The following is a 25,706-nucleotide window of genomic DNA, read 5'->3' as shown; positions in this document are numbered from 1 at the left end:
TTTTTTCTCTAGACATGTAATGTTAGTTTTGTCTGGTTAGACTTTGGAGAGATACATGTAAGGCTGGTGTTGGACCTTCCCCTCTTTCCCAAAGGATGAGTAAACAGATCGTATCTGCTGCTCTGCAGGCCAATGGCTGGTCCAGAGGAACTGCACGGTCATAGTGCACCTGGGGTCAGTGGGTTTCAGCAAACTGAAGACAGACTCATTCAGGACAGAACAATGAATGTTCCTGTTGGTACCAAAATGCTTTATTAAAAGTGTGTTGTCAAGTGAAAAGATGCTGCTGCTCCCATAATACATTTATGCGCTGTATGTCCTGTAAAGTGTCATTGCATAAGTTATATAATTAAGTGTATTTCATTATGTTTATAAATGACAGTGTGAACAACAAATGTAGACCCTCACTATTCATGGGAGTGGATTCAACCATTTCTTTTTTTATTTGACCTAAATGAGATAGGTATATGAGACAGATGAATGATGAAAGAAAGAAAAATAAAATAAAATACATACCCCGTTCTCATGTTTAAGATCATGAAAGGATGGTCAGATTATTTACTGACTTTTAAACCTACAGAACACCGATAAGCAATGTTTGCTGAGTATTTAGGGCTGATCACCAATAAATGTTTGCACTGATTACAAGTAAATGTAGTTAAACTCTAACCATTTTAGTGTTTCTAAAGGAACAACCTTTCACACACACTTTAGACCCAGCCATTAACCAGTATACGAACCTCACAAAAAAAAAAAGACTGAGTTCTGCACATTATAAATACCTGATTCTTGTTCTTTTGTATTGTATTAACCATTTATTCAGAAAGAAATTTAGCTTATTACTTTGGAAATGTTTATATCTAATGCCATATTGGAAATGTTATGAAGTATAAAGGTCTTTCCTTGTCTGCATGGATTTTCACTCAGGTCTTCCTTGGTTTTTGTGTCCAAACACTGTCAGTTTAAGAGGATTAATTGGTTAAACTGTCTCAAGACTGAATGGTTGTCTCCAAGTGTTTCTGTCAGATGGGATAGACTCCAGTTTGTACAGGGTTAATCCATGACAGAAAATGTATGGATATATGTTTAACTTCATTTTTTTTTTTTTTTTTTTTTTTACATATCTCAACAGAAATACAGAACATGTGACAAACCACACAGAGACCTGCAAAATCAGCCACATAAAACCACTGCTTAAACCTCAGTATTATGAAGACTAATAAATATTTAAGAAACTTGACCTATTTTAATCTTCTACACATATTATGAAAAAATGACAACCGGCCAAATAGAATAATCAGTCAGTTCACCAATTTGTTCATTTTTTGCTTTGCTTAGAAAATCCACATTTAGCCTGATACATCACTTTTAAAGCTAAAGTTCTTAGCATTTTGCTTATTATTGTAATAGCTGGATGGTTTCTATATTAGCTAATAGGTCCCCACAGTGTCATAGAGTATAACAAAGAGCAAAAATAGCATAAATACAGAATCATCTGGAGATTTCTTTGGTTTTCGTCAATACAAAAGCACAGAAGGAATATTTGTGGTAGCATTTATTTTCTTGTGCAGCCAAGCATAGATGACAGATATAGAAAACTTTCATGTTACTTGCATGACTGTAAAATAACATTCAATATTTGAGATGGTAAGTGTAAGTGTAGCTGTGTGTCTCAAAAGGGAGGTGAAGTTGATGTAAAAATATTGTCAGTATGTGTTGAATTCCTGTTTCTATTACAATTCAATGTGTTTTTTAAAAGACAGTAATGTACGCATGTGACTTCAATGTGGAAACTTTATTCATCTGGTTAGAATGTGGTGTCCTCAGTGAAGAGATTGTCCACGAAGTTAGATTCCAGCGCCTTAGGGCACTCGGCTGAGACTGCGGTGGGGTAGGGGAGGACGGTGGGCTCTCTCTCTCCAGGGATCTGGGGGTCGGGCTTGGCGGGCAGGGTCACTCCAACCTCAGGGGCTGCAGATGGGACGGCGGTATCTTGCGTGGCCTCGCCCATAGCGGGGATAACCTTGACCTCGCCCTCTGGATGGTCGTGGGCCGTGGTCTCGTGGTGGTGGTCATGGTGATGGTGGTGGTGCTCGTGTTCGTGCAGGTGACTGTGCTTGTGGTCGTGATCCAGAGCCAGCTCGTGGTCGTGCTCGTGGGTGTGGGTGCCGTCGGCGTGTTTGTAGTCGTGGTGGTGGTTGGGCGAGTCTCCGCTGTGGTCGTGCGCCTTGGCGTGGTGAGCGTGCACGTGGTCGTGGCCGTGACCGTGATCGTGGGAGTGGTCGTGGGCGTGCCTGTGGGTGCTGCCTGGCTGGTGGTCATGTGTGTGGTGGTGGTCGCCGCCCTCTGCGTGCGTGTGGGTTTGGTCGTGGTGAGCGTGGCTCTTGGTGTGGTCGTGTGCGTGGTCGTGGGTCTGGTCTGCGGTGTGGTCGTGGGTATGGTCTGTGTCGTTGTGGCTGTGGTCGGTCTCTGCACCCAGGTTGTGCAGGCGCTTCTCCCTCTCAGCGGCCTGGAGGTAAAGGGTTAACCAGTCAGTGTGCGGCCTGAAGCTACATATTTTACAGTGTATAATGGTGTTTATAGAAGAAAATGAGTTACAGTTTGGTTTTTCTGGATCTCATGTTTCAAAGACAGTGAAAGGGTTTCAGTTGAGATAAGATAAGATAAGATATACCAAGGGGGAAATTCAAATGTACAGCAACTCAAGACAATGTACATCAATTACAATAGAAAACTAAAAAATATAAAAATTCATTGAAGTGACAAAAATGACAAAAAATAGTAATAACATTAATAAATAAAGTAACAAGTGTGCAGTAGGTGACTTTGATGAGTGTGCGACACTGATAGAAGCATTGATAGATGTTACAAATAAAGACTTTGGTTAAAATAAAACAAACAAAAAAAACCTACAGAGATGTTTATGTTTTAATCTATGATATAGAAAAGAAAGTGCCTGCTAAATGAATCTACAGATGTAATTAGACATTAACCCTTTCATGCATAGTGGTCACTACAGTGAACAGATATTCCACAGCTATTGTATTGTATATTTATGGGTTTTGTTTTAGTTCCATATCAGCCAACATAGAGGACACTTCTGCATCCTCCCAAACACTGCAGTTCATACAATTATTGTAACTTTGCTGCTCATGATAAACCTGATCTACAGTAACAAACATGTTTTAGTGTAAATCAGTTGCTACTTGTTATTAGACTGTAATTAACAGTTTTCTGAAACAAAAAGTTATTTTTTTCATATGATTACAAAGGAAACAAATTAACATTAACAAATCAATCAATAAATAAAAATTATTTTAAAAATGTATCTGAAAAAAACGGTTGCATTATGCAGTTTCAAATCAAGACAATTTTTTAATGTAAAAAAGCTAAAACTGTCAAATTCCTGGGAGGATATTATCTCCATGAAATGAGTAATAACTAATATTAGAGTATGATAAAATGTGAGAAAACATTAGCGATTTAGCAATTAAATTAGTTTGGCATTTAATGAAAAAATGTTTTTATTTCATAGTTTTCACACAGTGTATCACTTTCTGATGATGAGTTTTAAATACATGTTTCTTTGCTTCAGAAATGAAATGCATGGTGTCCAGCTGAGTGGACATTTTTGTGACTCCATGAAAAATAGGTTCATAAAAATAAAATTCATTTGCATTATTTTTTTCATGCCTAAAGAGGAATAAAAACACTGAAGAAAAAAATATTGACTAAGGTTCTCATAATTCATGCATGAAAGGGTTAAACACCATCACAGCCACAATGCTATAGTTGCTCGTAGTCTATCGCTCTTGCAAACTGTGCTATTAAATTAGATCATGCAAAGACGGATTTGTAGGAATTGAATGAATATCAAATAGCAAGTTGTGAAAATAAGTAGAGGAGACATTGAATTCATGGGCCTTTGCTGTGAGTATCAAACATATATACTGTGTTGCTATAATCCATAAATCAGTGAGAAGGAAATCACACTGGCTTTTATTGTTTTTGAAGGAACTGATGTAACATTAAAGATAGGGTAGGAGATGTTTTCCTGGAGCATTTTTTTTACTGTATTGCTTAAAATCCCCTTCACACCCCAGTTGCAACCAATTAATTAAATGCTCTAACACAAAAATTAGAAAATTTAGTCACCTGTGGAACGCACAGGACTGAAAAAACACCATCCAATCATTTTAACCGCCCCATCGAAATGACTGAATGGTGATATGTCTATCAAACTCAACTGCCATTTTGTCCCTCCCCCCTCTGTGAGTACAGTCTGGTACTCTGGAGGCGTGGCTTCGGGGGGAAACGTGAAGAAAGGGGTTTGGACTTTTGAATTGTGTCTTTTCAAAATGTAGCTTGGTTGAACCCTTTTTCCAGGATCTCCAACCCTACCTTTAAGTTGACGATCAACCAATAAAAATGTGTCATATCTGCAGCACTGTTACAATAATCTTGTTCAGTTGTATTTAATTCTTTCAAAAAAATGTGTTATTGTAAAGCAAAAAATCATTTGTTTGTGAATGAATTCAGCAAATATGTGACTTAAGTCTTACCTCGGGCTCATAGATCTCACACTGAACACTTATTTCCTCATCGCCGGTGGGACTACGGGATTTGGAAGCCTTACAGAAGCCCTTGTGCTGAGAGACAAGAACAAGAAATCAAAAATATGAGACAAGGGAAGAGAGTAATGGTTTTACTGGAGATGAAAATCTGAATTTCTGAGGAAAGCGATGATACAATGAGGATAAAATAAGGATGGTAAAATAAAAATGGTTGAGTAATGAAATTAATTATCTTTAAAAGGTTTTGCAACATTGTAAGGTAAACATTTTTAATTAAAGTGGGATGATGGAAGTCTAGGACCCCCCCCCCCCCCCCCCCCCCCTTTAGTTTTTTTTTTTTTTTTAACTCACAGCAAACTCGCAGTCCATGACAGGACAGTTTTCTGCTGCTGTGTCATTGTCCTTAGTGCAGGTCGTCTCCTGGATGGTGAATTCTACGTTGTAAAATGTAGCCATGCCCATCTGCGTAAACAAACACAGAAGAAGAAGGACGACTGTCAGAAATTATGAACAGATAGTAATGTTCGGTGTTAAGGATTTTATAACTGAACAAGAGAACTTCTGACCGATATTAGAGCTTGACGTGGACAGTTATGAAAAAGGTGAGGGGATCAATAATATACATTTTTAGATAAGTTAGATTGGATTTTTGTATGGATTTTAAGATGAAAATTTAAGACTTGTCCTACATCCAAGCTGACCATACCAACAAACTTTTTTTTTTAAGTACATGGTTTAAAAAAATACTCAGAGGTCAGTTGAGCATAGTTTGACCCATAGTTACATCCTGCTATTTAGTGACCTCTAGTGGTCAATTGCAAGTAGTCATATTGTTACTCTGTTATTCGAACCATGACAATGACGTTCATCAACAACAGGGTTTAGATATCATTGTTGGGATTCTGGATGAGTCTCTTTACTCTTCAGTGTGTCAGTACTCGCTTTTCCATTGGACATATGCGCAAAACTTTACCGATATTTATTAAATGTCGAAAAAACAGAAGTGTGTAATGTCGGTTCTTCCATTAAATCACAAATGTGATGATTTGTTCATTTATTATGGTGAGATAACATGAGAAGTCATTCCATAAACATGGCGAAGAACGTAAATATTGTGTTGATTCATAGATATATTCATTATTACTATATATTACCCCACTATCCCGTACTAAATTAAAAAATTATTGGGTTTCCCAGTATGTCCACACATACTGCACCATGTTTCTTTTAAAACTCCCGTTTTTCCAAAAGGTAAATTTTTACGCTCAAGTTATATTCACGCAATTTGAGAGTCATTGGAAAAGCGACTAGTTTGAGTGCAGGGGTAAACTCCCTTCATATTTATGTAATCCACTATCACTCACACACAGCTGCTATACCTTTCGTTCCACTAGATGGCTGCTCTACCAGGTACCCAGGATTAGCACAGAACTTGGTAGAGCAGCTTTCTCTTATTTTGCACCACGGTCATGGAAGAATCTTCAGAACACATTACAGTTTAATGATTTGGTCTCCCTGGCAGAGTTCAAAGCTCTGATAAAAAACTGTGTTACTGAAGAGTGCAATAGCTTTTCCTAAGCTGGATTTTGTTGTATGTGTCTGTTGTCCTTTGTCCATTTTTAACATGTTTATTTTAGAATTTTTGTAACTTTGTAATGGTGTGCTGTCTTCTCCAGGTTTCCCTCAAAAAAGAGATTTTAATTCAAGGGATTTCCTGGATAAATAAAGGTTAAATAAATAAATACAATCTATATGATCATCTGTCGGGGATGTGTAGAACTTACTGCCAAAGAAGAACGGGTGACCTTGTCCAAGGCGAACTTATTGGCCAACTGACTCTGTCTGTTGAAACCCTCCATAGACTGAGATGCAATCTGCTTCATCTCATCACTGTTGGTGACAAAGGTTGGACAGTCTGGACATACTTCATACACCTTTGTTTTAGGAGCTGAAAAGAGACAAAATGGACACTTTCGTTAGCTGACTACAAACCTGAGCTTTAAAGATATATGAGTATAATTTATAATCAAGCCATGATTGAATCAGGTTTAGAGTTACTCATGTTTGTTTGAGACAGTTAAAATGAGAATGAATGTGAATCCATTAAATTAATGTAATGTACTGTGATATATTATTATGTATTGTAATGTATAATGCCTTATTATATACAGACACTGTTATTTCATATTGAGTCTTTTACCTGGCCTGACAACACAGTTGTATTTGTAGAGACGCACCACTCTGTGTGGTTTATTGATGTAGAGGACAGCTTTACACTGTCCATAAACCTGCAAGAACAGACACAGACAGCATTTCAGCAATACAGTATTTTAATACACTGCACGTCCACATAAAGAACGTGTTTCAGATTTGAACTGTTAACTTTCTCACAGTGAGACATACTTTGCAATAAAAATTATTTACTATGGAGAAAGCAAACTGATCTTTACTATATAAAATACTATTCTGGATAAACCATCGGTGTGTTTCCTTACCGGTGTATCTTCAATGGGACGAGCCTGGCAGAGCTTCCAGTCCTTCCCGCTGAGGACGCTGCAGTTGGTCTCCACAACCCTCAGAGTCATGTAATAAACTATGCCGGTCTCTCCCTGTGACATGAAAAAGGATTTGTAATTGTCAATGATTATCCATTTTATATTATATTTATAAATTATTTCATCAGGTGTTCTGGCAGCAGTTGTTCTGGGGCTAATATTTTACTCTTTGTATTGAATGCAGGTAATGAATTACATAGGATTCTGGCTTTAAAGGTGAAATATTATAAATATTTAACCTTTACAGACCTAAAACTGTTTTGTGGCAGCTTCTAAATAATTTTTCCCTCTATATTAAACCCTTAAATGATATTAAAGGAGGGAATATCCTTTGAAAGAATGGTGTCCATCCCCCCAGTAGAGTTCATGCGTTTTCCAAAGTGTATTGAAACATCTACAAACATCTAACTTTTTAACCCTTAAAGAACTAGAACCATTTTTGTAACGTTTCTTAAGTGATAATGTCTTCTTTTTTTTTTTTTTGCAGTGAAAATCTGGTATTTTCCTATATTTAGTTTACTCACATGTAGATGGTCAGAAAAGCTAGAAGTAAATTTAATTCTTATTATATCTGAACAAAAAGATAGTGAAGAAAATGTGTCCTTTACAGCAATATATATCATTAAGTGAATGAGAAACAAGTGTTTAGAACTATAATTTGTCAAACTACATGAGTTTTGAAGAGGACGATGTGTTTCCATGTTCACTATTGAGCCTCTGAATGTTCAAACGGGTCATGTCTGATACCAGCGAAAACCTGAGAAACTGACTTTTATCTAAATTATTTAAAAGTATCGATAGGATTAGCGGTTCAGAAGGTACTGAGCATTTTAAATTAGTACATTCTTTCAGCCACTTCCAGCTGTGAGAGTTAACTCATCTGTAGTCTTGGCTAAATCTCATGAATTTTAGGATGTTCTTCTGATAAATTTGTGACTATTTAATTGTAAAGCACAGAGCGAGCAGGTTCTGTGTTTAGTGTCCACTGGTTTGACTCACATGTGTTTCTGTGTGGACATTGGCCAGGCTGTGGAAGCTGAACTTGTAGCCCTCAGTCCGGTCCCGGTTGATCTTGGTGAGAGCCTCTTTTGCGACACCCACCATGGCCTCATCTGTACAGGAACCTGCCGCCATGCCGTCCTGGTCCACAGGGGCTCCGTGGACGCACCCCAACGCCAACAACAGTGACAACAGCACACAGTGCTTCATGGTTAAAGGCCTTCAAAAGTCTCTGTCAAGCACACACACACTATCCCACACAAAGAAGCCAGAGAGGTGCATATAGAGGGATGTGATGGGCTTTTATATCTGCTACTGTTCACTGCAAGACATCACCCACCCACCCACCAACCCACCTACACACAGACTTACTAAATCACTGCTCCCCCTATCATTTCAGGCAAATATAACCATTGACCTCCACCGATCCTTGGCCGTATGAAGGTATGTTTCGACTTTTCATGCATCTGCCAGCCAGTCAGCTAACTTGCACAATGGAGCTTATCAGTTAGGACATAATCAGCTCTTACAGTCCAATCTTCTCAGTGATCAATAGGGAAAATAATCACCCAAAACACATGATCTGCAGTACTCAGTTGGTAGAATGGAGTCAGATTAGGTCTAGGCTTTGATCATTTTTCCCCCATACCAATTACAGAATAATCGTTTCAGTTTTACAGGTCACTTTCTGGTGCCACTATCATGACTCATTACTTACAAATAACAGACAACCGGTCATATATCGATCAGCAAATACATGCACATCAAGCTACAAAGCATCTAAGGTCACTGCTGATATCATTAGGCACTGTGAAATCTCAGTTACGACAAAAACACTGTGATTATTTCAGTGAAAAACAAAGCATAGTGAATCAATGGCCTACATGTTTATCAGTCTATGTAGGTGGAACATAATGGGACGTGAGAGTCACCACAGGACTGACCAGAGGCTGAGTAAGCATTTTAGGCCTGTACAAAAATAAGCAAATTAAACTCATTATTGGGTTAAAATGTGTTGTTTCAAGCAAATTATCCACTAGTGCAGTAAAAAATTACACTTATCAAGTTTTCTTAAAATAAGTAAATACAATCAAAGGATTATAGAATGCTGAAATTGTTAATTTAAACAGAATATACTTGTTTCAAGTCTTCATAGTAAGATTATTTATTATTATAATGAAAATGTAATGACTCAATAGATATGTATAGGCAAAACTGAATAAAAAAACTAGTAAAAATTTCTTGAGGGCAAACATACTCACCCCCAACAATGTAGCTTGTTATGTTATAAATATTGCTTAAAATTTGTTCTAGATTTAAATTCTTGGAACAAGTCAAATAATCTTAACACGATTAAGTCTAATAAGTAATTGAATCTAAAAAATGATCTTTCAAGATAATATTCCAAATTCAAGTCAGTTTATTCAAGTCACATATTCCTTTTTTGCAGTGTGGTAACACAGTATATTGAAAATGTACCTGGTATTCAAAGCAGTCTTCTGTGACACACACTTTATGGGAGTGAGGAGACTATTCAACTGTCTGTCTTACATTTTCAAGAGTGGCTTTTGTTGTTTTTAGCATTAATGCATTTAAAGAGAATTATGGAGTTGAATTTCACATCACTTTACAATATCAAGACTAATTTCACCAAAATATATGTGACAGTAGCTGCAATTCCATCAAATGCCAAGTGAATACAAAGTGAAATTGTGAAAAGTTGCAAATATGAAAATGCAAATTAGGCTATGTGTGTGTTTCCATAAACTGGTTAGGAGTGAATCATCCAGACCAGTGGTTCTCAACTGGTCTGGCTTCAGGACCCACTATCAACCCTCAATGACAAACCCTGACCCAAATTAACAACAGCTAAACTTCAACAAATTTATTTAATAAAAAACATGGTGTGTTTGAGTCTGAGATAATACAGGATATCACAGTATGAAAACACAGAAGCCCAGTTTAATGAGAAACCAAACTGACCACAGGTAGCGATATGGAAATATTCCTGTAACACTTATTGAGGGATATTTTAACCAAAACCAAAAATGTGCACTCAGTTAAAAATTAAAAGTGCATTCAGTCACTTATTCAAGAATTAAACACACTGAGGTTTCTGTCTTCACTGTCGGTAAAACCATATCTGATACAGTCACTGTCATACCTGAGTGTCGCCATGGTATAAACATACGCCTGTGGGTCTTCTTTTATGCTGTAAAATGTACAGTGTTCATTAGTGTCACAGCTCAGTACCGCCACCTACTGTTAGGAGTGTGAATGGGCGGAGCTCAACTCCATAAACAACAGGTGGTGGCAGGGCACAGCAAACCCCGCCCCTCGTAAGTATAGAGTGAATGCACATACGTCACTTCCCCCCAAGGCCACGCCCCTCTAAGTCAGACTGAGTGGCAAAAACAAACCGGCTCAACATGGCGGAGCATAGCAGTAACTACAGCGAGACTGGGAAAAATGTGGAATATAGCATGAAATTAAAGACATTTGGACTGGACATGGATTCATACAACTATCAAACAACAAGTGGTCTACGAACACTGATATGTGGACGGAAATCACGTATCCTGACATTTATATGAACCTGATTTCAACACTGGGAAAATCCACAATGCAAAGGCTGAAAGCATACAGAAGACAAAGAGTTGTTGACATCCTCGTCATCGTTAATTAGAGGATTACAGCTGGTGAGTGCTTTCAACTCAACATACTATTGTTTTTGAGGTTTTATGTCAGTGCAGACGTATTTTCTTGGCGGTGATTTCCAAAGTAAAGGCCCAGCAGTAGTGCTCACAGTTCACTACTGATTTACTGGAGTTGAACCCTTAGTATTGACCCAAGTGAGTGGATGATCTACTGGTACTGTGGAGATTTAAGTAGAGTTAACATCAAATACTTGACACAACATAGATACAACAGCTTTGTGTAGAGTACCCCCTTGTTTGGAAAACTAGGTTAGCCTCAGTTTAAGCTCGTTTACAAATCCTGTAGAGCACAAGGTTCAGAATCACACAATTGTAGACAAAAATGTTTCAGTTATGAAATATAGAACTAAATGACAGATGCTAACATTAAGAGCTTTACTAAGAAGTAACGTTAGACAAAACAATATGTAATTTAAGGTATGATTTTACGCAAGAATACAGCATAAATTAACGTTAGCTAACATGAAATGGCAACCACAAATCCAGGTTTCATTGCCTGGATTCCAGTTATTTCTACGAATTGCAGTGATCCATCTGCTTCTTCTGTCTTTGGCTTTAGGTCGCTGGTAAAACGATAACTTCGAGTGCTTTTTAAACCTATTTGTGCGATCAATGGCACAACAGCTCTTCCCCATTTTTTAGATTGTTCTAAAGTTTTCGCAGTATTCAAGCCAAAGCCTCTACTCATCTCCCTCTTTCGGCCACTCAGTGGACGTAACCGTGGTGACTTCCACTAGTGGTGACGTCAAGTGCATATCCTCTATTGTAACTTATTTTGGCATGATCAAGCTGATGTCATCATGCCTATGTGTGTGCTGATGTCAGCATATCAACTGCCTCTAGCTATGTGCCAAAGTAAATTGAAACAAAATTTATGTCTTTATAGACATTTGAAAGTTTGGCCATTATAAGTAAATGGGGGAAAAAAGATTTAAAAAATTCATAAAAAATTTTAACTTTGACCTACTTTCCCCAAAATGTAACGACATCTATTGTGGGTCACTGGCAATCTATAAATCCAATTTAGTATGAATTCCACTAATAATTTTGCTGCTACAGACATGCATGTTCGACCATTATAAGTAAAAATGAGAAAAATAAAGATTGCAAAAATTCATACAATTTTTTTTACTTTGACCTACTTTTCCCAAAATGTAATCAGATCTATTCTGGGTCACTAACTATCAATAAATCTATGAATTCAACCAACAGTTTTGCTGCTAGAGTGTTAACAAACAAAAAAAAGCAAACCGAACCAAAAAAAAAACCCCCTTGCCTCTTCTTCGGGGGGTGGGGTAATAAAGCACAGGATCGGTTTCTTAACATTATTTGTTGCCCAGACAAAGGCCCATGACCCACTAAAAAGGGGTTTGTGACCCACTTTTAGGTTCAACCCACCAGATGAGAATCAATGATCAACTGTAGATCAGGGGTCACCAACCCTGGTCCTGGAGGGCTACTATCCTGCATGTTTTAGATGTATCCCTCTTCCAACACACATGATTCAAATGATAAACTTATCGTCAAGCTCTGCAGAAGTCTGATAACAGCCGTCAGGTGTGCTGGCAGAGGGAAACATCTAAAACATGCAGGATAGTGGCTCTGAGGACCAGGATTGGTGACCCCTGATCTAGATTGTCATATGTCATCAACAGGGTATGTTACAGATGGCTCCAATGTACAGAATAGAAGAAGCAGAGCACTCTGTTGTTATTTTCCATAGAAAATAGTTGTGTCTCTACGTCCATTTTCATGGATGGAACAGAATAATTCAGTCTCCTTATTGGTCCACACTATCTGACGTAGCAGTCATGTTTTCTGCACTTTATCTGAAAATCCACAAAGATGCAGCGAACAGCAGATTAGTCACACGAGTTAAATATTTGCTACGTCAAGAACTGTCTAAAAAATGTGTTTTCATTTTCTCTATGGGCATTTGCTGTTTGATAAAAAAAAATTATCTGCAAAAAACACCTCAAGTGAGTGAAAAAAAACTTATTTTGTGTAATTCAGTGAGTTTATTCAAATTTTGTTGTTTTTGTAAACATTGTCCAGTGTCAAATTTCCAAATGGGCATTAAATATGTTTATGAAAATGCAGTTTGTACATAAAAAATAATAATCTCACATGAAAATATTCAAAAAAGAAGACAAGTACTGACAATAAAGAATGTAGTAAAATTGATGTTTGTTGTATTTCAGTATAATTTTTTTAAAGTTAGAAAATAGCCCGCACATCATATGTATTGAAAATGTATAGAAACGTTCTACTTTTATACTATTAGAATAGTACTTCTGCTTTTACTTACAGTTTCTGCTCTTCTACTGGACTAATGAATGTGTGATAATTTCCTCTGTAATTTCTAACCTTTACAACTTGATATTCTCTTCATGTCCAGTTACAACATTCATGTAAGTAGTTCATAAATATTTTCCTGAACATTTACACTTTTGCAATCAGTGCAGGCCAGTACTGAAAGTTGAGCAGAGGGTATGTACATAAAGGGTCCAGCTGCTATAGTAGCGGCCAAACCTTTGGATTTAGTCATAAAAAAGTAAACAATCCATGGAATCACAAAGTAAAAATCAATATTTCGTGCAGCTGCTGGTGCTCTAACCTCAGTCAGGTACACTTACATAACACACACCACACATAGCTGTTGGCACATTTCCACCTGGTCTTTGAGGAGAGCAAATTCAAACAAAACCAACTCATATTAACAACCACCTACATTTACTATGACATCAAATACTGTAAAACCAAATCCAACCAGTGTGGGCTCCACTTCTTATTTCCTTTTGGACGTTGAGTGTTGTTGAAGCGTCACAGTGAAATTGTCGTACATTTAAGTGATATTTGTTTTCTTTTTTGTTTGATTTATTTCCATATATTGGAGTGTCCTTGTGGATCTGGAATTTCTTTTGCCGACTTATGTTTGAAGTGGAGTCTATCTGTATGTGTAATACAGCTATGAAATGGACAGAGTTTATTTTTGATATGTGTAATATTTTTGCATTTTGTGCAGGATTGTTAAGAATTTATTTTGACATGTGTAAGATTTGTTAACCCTTTCATGCACAAATTATGAGAACCTTACTCAAATTTTTTTCCTGAGTGTTTTTATTCCTCTTTAGGTATGAAAAAAAATTTGCGATTGAAAATTTTCTTCTGAAAAAAAAAAAAAAAAAAAAAATTCTTATGAGCGTATTTTTGCAAAAATGTCCACTCAGCTGGACACCACATGTTTAATTTTTGACGCACAGAAACATGTATTTACTAATAAATTGTGTGAAAACTATGGGGAGGGCTTGTGATTCTGGGGGTTTATGCTCAGGAGAGATCTACATAATGTTACCAATTTGTGCCAGAAAAGATATGTAGTGTCTTAAAACTTTAATAAAGATATGTGTAAAAAAAAAAGAACAAAATCCATGAATATACAAGAGAACAGCTGTAGAATAGCTGTCCACTGGAGTGACCACTATGCATGAAAGGGTTAAGTTACTCTGAGGAACTGACATGGGACTTTATGATCAGTAGAAAAAGATGTGGTAAGGGGGTGGGAGTATATAAGTCGGACTTCATCCTGCTCCTTTTTGAATTTTTATTTATTTATTTATTTTTTTACATTTTTCCCCCTTGTTTTTTCTTTTTATATTCAAAATAAAAAATAAAATAAAGTAAAATAAAAATCTGTGTTATTTGTTATTACAGTTCATTTTAACAGTTAATTATTCAAATATGTACGTATGTATTTAATGCTCTTAGTTTGGTACTTTTCTTTTCTCTCTCATGTCTTTCTTTTTGTTATTTTAAACCATGTTACTTGAGGAAATTCATTGGCTGATAATTAAGTGACTGATTGGTTTATTTGTTGATTTATTTGATGTGGACACTGCACATGGAATTAACCAAAAGTTTTTTTTGTTTTTTTTTTTCATCTTTTGTCCCTGGTTTTGTCACCTTAAAAATAACTGTAAGATTTAAGTTACAATTAGTTGTGTTTAGAAAAATAGTATTTAAATTTTTCCAGTGCTATATTGGGTATTATTTCAAACATGTAACACATACATATGGTATAAAACATGTAGAAAATAAAGACAAAGACTTCTATACCACTATAACCAGTATATGACATGCATCTTACTTCCTGCTTTGCTGCAGTGCAGACGCTTTGCTGCTTGCTCCCTGCTTTGCTTACATTCTTTCGATGATTTTTTTTCTTATTCTGGACTAAAAGTTGCAGACAGAAGGTCTCTGATATTCTTTATTGAGCAGAGACGAAGGACTTTTTTTTTTTTGCCATTTTTACTGTTTTATGACCACCTCAGTGCTTCTTGACTGTGGGCTGTCAACAGCACAGGCCTGTACCTCTTCACTTGGAAAGACAGTGCTCAGCTAAGCTAATTAGCTTCAAGATGCCTCCTCTATCTGCAGACGACTTCGACAAACTTCTGCAGAAAATTGCCGTGCTGGAGACTAAAATTCACTGCCTAGAAGTTAATGTGGAGGTAAACGGACTAGGTGGAAATGACACCACCCTACCCCTGGCTCAAATTAGTGGACAGGGGCTGGCTAACACACAGCTAACGAGCACAGACAAAGCTACCACGAAACAGGTAGGCTCTGTTCTGTTTAATAAATCTACAAATAGTAGTCCTCCCTGGAACCACCTTGGAGCAAAGCCAAAGAACAAATAATTTCCATGGGTAATGGGAGGACGTTTAACAGGCAGAGCACAGCGAGCTGAGGTATGTGATGAGACCGGCTGGCCTGCACTCCCTCCCAGACAAAGTGCCTCTTCAACCCCCGTACCTGGAAGGACACAGCCATGGAAAACTGTACAAGGGAGGATGAACAACAAACCTCCAAAACAATCAAGCATTGAACTGCAGAACAGATTTTCTCCACTGATGAAGGACCCTGAATTTCCGTCAGACCATCCATCCTCAGACAGCGGGGTAAGGACTGATAGCATGTCGAACAGTAAAAGGCTACAGGGAAAGCTAAAGCCTGGGCCTCAAACTTTGATTGTGGGTGACAATACTATTAGAGATGTACAGAGGGTGTGCAGTAAAAACACCAAAGTGATCTGCTTCCCCAAGGATGTGGTCTCCAACATGACTGAAAAGATTCTGAGTATCATGGCTGAACACCCAACTGTGAGGAACATCATAATACACGTAGGGTGGAATGATGTTGCTAAACAACAGTCTGAAGTGTTAAAACAGGACTTCACCGAGTTGCTGAATACAGTGAGCTCTGTGAAAGCGGGTGTGTTTATCAGCGGACCTATACCACTGGTCAGAAATGCAGGGGAGAGGTTCAGCAGGCTGTGGGCTCTAAATAAGTGGCTTGCTACTGCTTGTACTGCCTACCCAGTGAATTTTATTGAACATTTCCACATCTTTTGGGAGCGAAGACACCTTTTCAAAGGGAACGGACTTTTCCTGAACAAGCCAGGAGTAAAATTGTTGGCATCTAATCTTTTTTACTTTCTGCGTCACCCATCAGTCGCCTCTGCCAAGGACTTTAAACAACAGGCACCATCCAGAGGGAAAGACAAAACATGACTGATTAAAATCCAGAGGAAGAGCAACATTCACCCCCACCCAAGGAGTGCTCTGAGCCAAAGAGGTGTCAGAGTCAAGAAGTGGAGGGGTCTCCACAGGCCTCCATCCCCCTCAACAACCACAGCACCTTTGATAGTCCACCTGCCTCAACCCCTGAAACCCCTGAAACCCCCACCAGGTCTCTCTCCTCCTTACCCTCCCTCTCTCCCTCCTCACCCCACTTGGAGTTCACTGACCAGATGAAGGAGCTGGTCAATGCTGGACGAAGATGCACCCCCCATCCCTCTCCTATCTTCTCCCCTATAAGCACTCCACGTCGACCGCCACCACCTCCAATACAGGCTCCAAAGACTCGTCGCCCAGCCCCCCCCGCCCCTCCACCACCTCCAACACAGACTCCAAAGACTCGTACCAACTGATGTGCCCTGGGTCCAGGCTGCAGGATTACCAGCAGTCATGAGTCGTCCCAGTCCAAGCCGGGGCCCTGTATGCTTTCAGTATACAAAATTCCTGTCTTGATTGGTCACAGAAGAACAAAGGTGAATGTGCTGAGAAACTGGGGGCACAAAAGTGATGGCACTAGACTGTTAAACTTAAAAAACATTCCCTGTGAATCACAGTCTGTCCCAACAATTATAGAGGATGTTCCTATGACATTAAGACTTGCTTTACTGAACATCAGATCGTTAGCTGGAAAAACATTTTTAATCAATGATTTTATCACGGAACACAACCTTGATTTTATGTTTTTAACTGAGACTTGGTTGGATCAAAACAACAGCACAGCTGTTCTCATTGAGTCAACCCCTCCCAACTATAGTTTTATTAGTGAGGCCAGAGTGAATCGGAGAGGAGGGGGAGTAGCAGTTTTATTCAAAAACTCTTTCCAATTTAAAAAAATTATCTTTCAGTAATTTTTCTACTTTTGAATATGTGGCTCTTCAGCTGAAGTCCTCCCCTCGAGCCATATTAGTAAATGTCTACAGGCCACCTAAATACTGTGCAGACTTTTTCGATGATTTTAATGAACTGCTGTCCATAATCTGTACTGAATATGACTGTATAATCATTGTTGGTGATTTTAACATCCATGTTGACAACCCCCAGGACAGAGGGGCTAAAGAACTGTACTGTACTCTTGACAGCTTTGGGCTGAGTCAGCATGTGTCAAAACCCACACATAACAGGGGGCACACTCTGGACCTGCTTATCTCCAAGGGTTTAAACATACACAAGGTTGTTGTGAGCGATGTGACCCTGTTTGATCACTGTTGTGTTTTCTTTGAGAGCTCTATCTCTGTGCACACAAGTAATCAGAGAGAAGTTATCAAGAAGCGATGCATTACTGAAAACACCAGTGAAATGTTTAATGTACTTTTTTCTTCTACAGCAACCCTGCCTTGTGGTTCAGTCAATGAGCTAGTGAATAACTTTAATTCTAAAATGTTAAATGTGATAGATGCCATTGCTCCCATTAAGTTGAAGGTTGTCTCTAGCAAGAAAAGATCTCCATGGAGAAATGCCATGGCAGTGAAAAATGAAAAAAGAGTGTCGGAAAGCTGAACGCAGGTGGCGAAAATCAAATCTCCAGATTCATTTTGACATCTACAAAGAGAAACTTCACACTTATAATCAACAGCTGAGGAACGCAAGGCAGTCTTTCTTCTCAAACATTATCACCAGAAACAAAAATAATGCTCGAGCACTGTTTTCTACTGTTGACAGACTAACAAACTCCCCTGTGTTAATAGCACCTGAACTTCACTCTGCCAGGGCCTGCAATGACTTTGCTTTGTTCTTTACAGAGAAAATTCAGCACATTAGACAGGCTGTGAACTCCTCAACACCAGGTTTAGGATCTGTGCTGTCTGAAAACCATTTAAACACCCTGACGCACTTTAATCCAATCAATGACAAAAATCTGGAGGACATTCTACACCAACTGAGCTCTTCCTACTGCTGCCTAGATGTTTTACCCACAGATTTTTTCAAAAAAGTTTCACACGTCATGGCATCTGACCTGTTAGAGATTGTAAATGTGTCTCTCAGCTCAGGAGTCTTCCCACAGACCCTGAAAACAGCTGTTATTAAGCCGCTCCTAAAAAAGAACACTCTAGAAAAGACCTCAATGAACAACTACAGGCCGATATCAAATCTTCCTTTTTTAGGTAAAATCATTGAAAAGGCTGTGTCCCAACAGCTAATTACTTAACAGTCAACAGCTGCTTTAACGTCTTTCAGTCAGGTTTTAGACCACATCACAGCACTGAGACAGGTCTGCTCAAAGTATTTAATGACATTCGCTTAAACACAGATCATGGCAGATCTTCAGTTTTAGTGTTACTGGACCTCAGTGCTGCATTCGACACAGTCGACCATGATATATTACTTGATCGACTGGAAAATTGGGTGGGACTATCTGGCACAGTTCTTGATTGGTTTGCATCCTACTTAAAGGGCAGGGATTATTTTGTGTCAATAGGTAACTTTAAATTTGAGCAGACCAAAATTACATGTGGAGTCCCCCAAGGCTCCATCCTGGGGCCCCTTCTGTTCAACATCTACATGCTTCCACTGGCTCAGATCATAGAAAAAAACAAAATAGATTACCATAACTATGCAGATGACACACAGCTCTACATTTCAATTTCCCCAGGTGACCATAGCCCCATACAAGCACTGGGTAAATGCATGGAGCAAATATCTGAATGGATGGGCCATAACTTTCTTCAGTTAAACAGAGAAAAAACCGAGGTAGTCGTTTTTGGACCTAAGGAGGAGCGTCTTAAAATCAGCATGCAGCTCCAGTCACTTCAGTTAAAAACCTCAGGCCAGGCCAGGAATTTGGGTGTTGTCATGGGTTCAGACCTGAATTTTAAAAACCACATACAAACAATTACAAAGTCAGCTTACTATCACCTCAAGAACATTTTTAGGATTAAGGACTGATGTCACAGCAGGACCTTGAAAAACTTGTCCATGCATTTATCTTTAGTCGAGTTGACTACTGTAACAGTATCTTCTCTGGTCTGCCTAAAAAGTCTATCCGACGATTGCAGCTGATCCAGAATGCTGCTGCTCGAGTCCTCACTAAGACCAAGAGAGTGGACCACATCAGTCCAGTTCTGAGGTCTCTAGACTGGCTCCCTGTCTCTCAGAAAATAGACTTTAAAATTCTCTTACTGGCATATAAAGCACAGAATGGTTTAGGCCCAAAATACATCAGAGACCTTCTAGTCCAGTATGGACCATCCAGACCACTCAGGTCATCTTGTGCAGGTCATCTTGTGCAGGTCTGCTCCATGTTCCCAAAGTCAGAACTAAACATGGAGAATCAGCGTTCAGTTTCTATGCTCCATATGTCTGGAACAAACTACTAGAAAATATCAGGTCTGCTGAGAGTCTGAGTTCTTTTAAGTCCAGGTTAAAGACTCACCTGTTCACTGCTGCCTTTGACTAAAAGGCGTTTTACTTTTTAAATTTTATATTCTCTTTGAAACTCTGCACTGCAACTCTTACTTTAATATGTGTGTTTTTATTTTTATTTTTATTTTATTTTATTCTATTTTATTTTTTTTTTATTTTATATTACATGTTTCTTTTATAATGTTTTAAATGTGTTTCTTTTTGTTTCTTTTATTTCAGTGTCCTGTGTGAAGCACCTTGAATTGCCTTGTTGCTGAAATGTGCTATACAAATAAACTTGCCTTGCCTTGCCACGCAGACACACGAGGACAAGCTGCAACAGCACAATAACACCAGTTCAGCACAATGAGACTGACAAGAAATGAATAAACTTATAAACTGTATGAATCCAGATCTTTAACAGTCGTTGGGATGGAGCTCCATTCTAGTTCAGCTTTAATGCTGTTTGACTAAAAATGTACTTTTTCTGAGTGTGATAATGCCTTTGAGTGTACCTCTTGTGAAATGATATGCAGTTGTTCTTATATTGACAAGAGCTTAACAAAGAAGAGGTCAAAGCCATGTATAATCACCAGGATAACACCTACTGTATTTATCTAATTAGTGCTCCACTTACAGTCATCACTCACTATTTGCTTCTGTTTGGTGCAGTTCATGCCTGGTTTGGAGGCGCAATTGGGCAATACAGAGCCTCGAGATCACAGGTGTCAAACATGCGGCCCAGGGGCCAAATCCGGCCCCGCCAAAGGGTCCAGTCCGGCCCATGGGATGAATTTGTGAAATGCAAAAATTACACTAAGATGTTAACAATCATTTTAGTTCAGGTTCCACATTCAGACCAATTCAATCTCAAGTGGGTCATAATAACATATAAATACTCACAACTCCAAATTTTTCTCTTTGTAAATGTAAATATTTTCGTGTATTTACACTAAAACAAAGTATAATATTGCCAAAATGTCTGAATAACCTGAACAAATATGAACAGTCTGAAATGTCTTACGAGAAGAAAGTGCAATTTTAATAATATTCCACCTTTTACAAAATGTTTTGTGTATTTGTAGATCCACTGTGATCTGTAAGTTATAATGTACATGCATAAATGATAAACTGAAGCACAATATTGTTAAAATTGCACATTTTTTTCCAGTTTGTTCATATTATTCACATTGTTTGAAAAGATAGTTTGTAGATGCAAACATTTTCACAATGTAATTTTACTTTTTTCACGCTAAAACAGAGAAAAGTTTGGAGTTGACATTATTTATATATTATTATATTATAATTTTACTGGTCCGGCCCACTTCAGAACAAATTTAGCTGAATGTGGCCCCTGAACTAAAATGAGTTTGACACCCCTGCTCTAGGTGTTTACTTATGATAATGCCAGGTCAGGAGTTTAACCCCCCCCCCCCCAAATATTCTTATAATATTTTAGGCACCTTTGAATGGGCCCAACTTTTCCCCTGGCTGACAGTAGGCTACATAAACACATAAAAAAGCAGAAAATCCACTCTACTAATTCTCATTCTTATCAAGTAAAGAGCTGCAACACATATTATGTAATTGGGTGCTTCTGTGAAACTGGGTTCATTTTGGTTTCTGGGGCTTTTCCAGCTTTTAGACCCAATAATAAAAGAGAAATTTAGACTTTTTTTGGAGAAATTTAGACATATTTCCTCCCAGGATGTACCTAATGATGACCTCAGATAAATGCAAAAAAAATATTCTCTTGCTCTGAGCTATCCCAAAATTAATGAATTTTTAATAAAATACTGGGGCCAAAAATAGGATAAAAATTGGGACAGGAAAAGCCACCTAGGTGTCAGTGCATATGATCTGGAAAACATGGCTTGAAATGGTCTAATATACTGCTATAGATAAAGACACTGTGTTAAATTTGAGGATCCTAGTGTTTTTTCTAATCCAGACATGCAGGTTTTTCATGAATCTCAGTCTCGTTCCAGGTTTTATGTGTAACCCATCATGTCCACTGGAGTTACATGCAGAAGCTGCCCATTTAAACACTAATAAATTGCCAGTGATTTTGCAACAGCGTTTGCAACACTCTGTCTTGCATAATAAGTTCGATTCCCAAAATGTATCTGTGAGCATAAAGAGATACTTAAAAAAAAAATAGCAGTTGTAATTTTTCTGTCCTTTTTAACATGTTACATGCAGATTTTTGTATAAAAATAATATTAAAAAAAAGATATAAAAAATGTGTTTTATCCGAAAATAGTTTATCTTTTACATCAGTAAATATTTATTTTTAAACTAGACCCAAAGTGCTTCCAAACTTGCTTCATAACATTAGTCTACATCTGGTTTGAATTTTTAGCCCCCATGTCCTGTTTTTTGGGACCAGTTTCACAGAAGCACCCAGTTAGTAATGTTTTGAGAAGTCAGTAGTGGTTAAAAATGAAGTCCAGCTCACTTATGTTTACTTTTTTTTTTTTTTTTATTTGTCTGCATGTTTTCTTTGTATAATGATAATCAGTTGCTACTAACATGCTTTTCTGACAAGAAATATACAATAGCTGACATTTAAGCAAGTTTTGTATTGAGAGTCTGCGTCAATGCCCTCCTATTAAGTCTGACATACATTACACTGGTCAACAACAAATTTATTGTTTAAGTTTTTTGAGCACATTTAGGATAATTTTGGTGTGCTGAATCCAAAAATCACATTAATTTTGCTCAATCAGGTCAACTTTCTGAACTATGCCACATATTGGCTTTTTAACATTTTTGCTTACATTTATGGGCATTTTCACATCATATGATACAAAATTCTTTCATATTTCTTGCAATAAACGAGTTCTGAAGATTTTACTTTTGCCAATTTATGATTAATGTTTTTTTTAATATTACAGGTGAATGAAATGGCTTCGACTAGAAGATCTTGCAAAAATAAGCCTGACTTATTCTGCTACATCTGCGGTGAATACACCATTGTACCTAACAGGAATCAAGTCACAAGCTTCATAAAGTGTGCTTACCAATCTTATTTTGGTATTAATTGTTATATTTTGTGAGAAGATCAAATTTTTCAAAATCAAATTACCAAAAAAACCTGACCTGATTGAGAAAAACAGATGTCATTTTTGGATTTAGCGGTGCAAAATGGTCCTAATTCAGTTGAAAAAACCTAGACGACTTGCTAAAAACATTTTTTTGTTACCCAGTGTTATCAATTGGCAAAAATATTACTCTGAGATGTAAAAAAAAAATCTTAGGTGGAAAAACTCTGAGGGCAAATATCACATTTTGTTTGCTCTGCCTGTAGTAGAAATTAGAGGATTTTTTTCCCCCAGCTAGTCCCTTCTATAGTAGATTTACAGATCAAAACCAGAGTCATGTTTTACTTAATTTAATACTCTTTTGAATTGAGTTTGGGGCCAAAAACACATCCTGGTTAAAGTAAGGCTGTAATATGCTTATCTACTGTTAAAAAGAAGGGAGAGGTCAGACTTAAAACACAGAAACTCCCCCAGTCTGGCCTTTGCTGAACCATAATATGCATGATTTGTGGTGGTGAATAAAGCCTGTTTAGGGGGTGAATATATAATCATGACAAACTATGACCAGTAAAGGTAGAGACATAGTCAAGCGGACCTTTCAGTTCCCAGAAAACTGGTCATTTCTCAGGATTTCAGGACTAATGGGTGTATTTCTCATGTCAAACACATGATGGTGCTACAGTACCATATATTATTAGTACTCACCCAAAGAGGAAAATACAATAGAATCTACTGACGTCCAAGAGAACATTGTGCATACAGAGAAAATACTGACTGATAATTCATTCATAACTACATCAGTAAATCAGAGTTTCCACCGAAGATACAGACGCATCCCTGACGTCATCGCTCAGTTGATTTATGAACAGTGATTCATTGTAACAGAGCAGGAGGTGAAGAACGAGTTCAAGGGGGAAATGAGAAACAACTGTGGTTCTTTCCCAAGGGTCATGACTGAGAAAGAATTCATCATATCTGACTGTCAGGTCTTGGGGATTATGATGAAAGCCGCCTCCATATGCTTCAGACCTGGACAATGTTTGTCTCACTTGTTGTGGACCTTCATCAATTTGCTTTCTATTAACCCATAAAGACCCAAACACCCACCATCGACCAAAACCATCTACTGAATTAAAATGTTTCGTAAGTTCTGATCCGCTAATCCTATCAATACGCTGAAATAATTGGTGTAAAATGCAGTTTGTCATTTTTTCATGGTCATCAGATATGACCCATTAGGACGTTCAGTAGGGGTGTAAGAAAATATCGGTTCTGCAATATATCGTGATATTTCATTTCACAAAACTGTATCGATATTAAAAAGAACTGTATCAATATTTTTGGTTTTGATCAGTGTATTTTCATTCATATTCAATTTTTCAAACATCAAAAAAGTAAGACGAACACTAAGACATGTAACAGAGGTATAGGATGCCACAAAATAAATAAATAAATAAATCAAATTAAAATTAAAAATAAAATTAAAAGGTTCCACTATGTAATTACCCAAACACTTTGTAAACAGCACACATTAACCAGAGTCAAGGTGCATTGTCAGCTGTTCTACATAAGAAATAAAAGGTTACCAAGGAAAAATATATTGATATTTTTAGGTATTTATTCAAATGAAGATATTGTGGAGGCTCATTTTTGTTTCTCTTTTTTGTTTATATTTTATCTATTATTATTTAACACTCTTTTATTAAATAATGTTAGTTCCTTTGTTGGGACTGCACAAAAATAATGTTCTGATGTTAGTTATGAACTAATAGAACATGAACATTTGAGCAGGATCTTAAACTGTAATGTCTGTGAAGGATAATTTAAGTTTTAACAGGAAAACTTTGCGATATCCTCCTGAGACCCAGCAATACTTTTTTGTCCTCTGTACGGGACAAGAGTTTCATAGCTTTATTGGGAACCCCCCCCCCCCCCCCCAAAAAAAAACAAACAAAACAAAACAAAAAACGCCGTCCACTTCAAAGGACATTCCATAAAAATTTTAAAAATGCATCTGAAAAAATTGTTGCATAATGCTATTTCCACTAAAGGCAGCTATTCAATATAAAAAAAGCCAAAACTTGAACTTTCCTGGGTCTCTGGAGGATATAGCATTAGATCCTGTTCTGATCAAATAAAACTGTATTTAGTATGTGTGCATATTTCTGATGTAATTCAATTCTTCGAGGAAATATTCATTTAAAAAAAGAAACAAACAAAAAATTGCCTTTTTAACAGTATCATGATGCATCGTGATATATCATATCGTGATCTTAGTATTGTGATTTGTATCGTATCGCCAGATTCTTGCCAATACACACCCCTAACGCTCAGAGGCTCCATAGTGAACGCGGAAACACCGTCATCCTCTACAACATTGATTTACCAGCAACAGTTGACATGACAGTTGATGGAGACTTTTGATTTCATGTTTAGTTAATAATATTTTCGCTGAAAAAATCACTTTTTCCTCTTTTTTTTCTGATTTGATCTAATAACCTTTGAATTGACCCTGAGCTTTTATGAACATCTACATGATCATTGAATCAAATATAGGAAAGTACATGAATAAATCACTTTAACAAAGATTAAATACAGAGAAAAAAATCATTCGGGAACTGTTACAAAAGTACCACTGGGTCTTTATGAGTTAAAAAGTGAAGTAAGTAGGAATTTCAGTGTTTTGATTAGAAAACACAAGATGGTCCAGTTTGGTCTCGTAGACTTTTCACACCTAAAGATCATTTTAGTTCGACCAAAATCCAATCCATCCAATCTAATTTTATTTGAAAAGCATTTTAAAAAAACAGCAAGGTTGGCCTAAGTGCTGTACACATTT

The 25,706-nt window shown here is 37.4% G+C and overlaps 1 protein-coding gene across 1 annotated transcript; it reads right to left on the bottom strand.

Annotated features, from left to right (window-relative positions):
* Positions 1–1,279: 1,279 nt before the first annotated feature.
* On the bottom strand, positions 1,280–24,120 carry fetub (fetuin B). Its single transcript, XM_030133214.1, has 8 exons — positions 24,110–24,120; positions 8,129–8,378; positions 7,070–7,183; positions 6,775–6,862; positions 6,359–6,522; positions 4,926–5,036; positions 4,563–4,649; positions 1,280–2,509 (listed from the first exon to the last, which is right to left on the bottom strand). Exons 2-8 carry the CDS (start codon positions 8,336–8,338, stop codon positions 1,808–1,810), a joined length of 1,476 nt encoding a protein of 491 aa, XP_029989074.1. The 5' UTR covers positions 8,339–8,378; positions 24,110–24,120; the 3' UTR covers positions 1,280–1,807.
* Between the last annotated feature and the right edge of the window lie 1,586 nt (positions 24,121–25,706).

Source organism: Sphaeramia orbicularis, chromosome 4 (genome assembly GCF_902148855.1).
Source record: "Sphaeramia orbicularis chromosome 4, fSphaOr1.1, whole genome shotgun sequence".
Classification (NCBI taxonomy): Eukaryota; Metazoa; Chordata; class Actinopteri; order Kurtiformes; family Apogonidae; genus Sphaeramia; species Sphaeramia orbicularis.
This window is presented reverse-complemented; position numbering and strand designations above follow the sequence as displayed.

Bases quoted from the DNA above. Each gene is read 5' to 3' on its own strand.
- fetub (XM_030133214.1), bottom strand. From the start codon at position 8,338: ATGAAGCACTGTGTGCTGTTGTCACTGTTGTTGGCGTTGGGGTGCGTC. The intron at 4,650-4,925 runs GTGAGTTAAAAA...CTTGTCTCTCAG, and splicing joins TCATGGACTGCGAGTTTGCT to CACAAGGGCTTCTGTAAGGC. The intron at 2,510-4,562 runs GTAAGACTTAAG...CTTTACCTCCAG, and splicing joins GTGAGATCTATGAGCCCGAG to GCCGCTGAGAGGGAGAAGCG.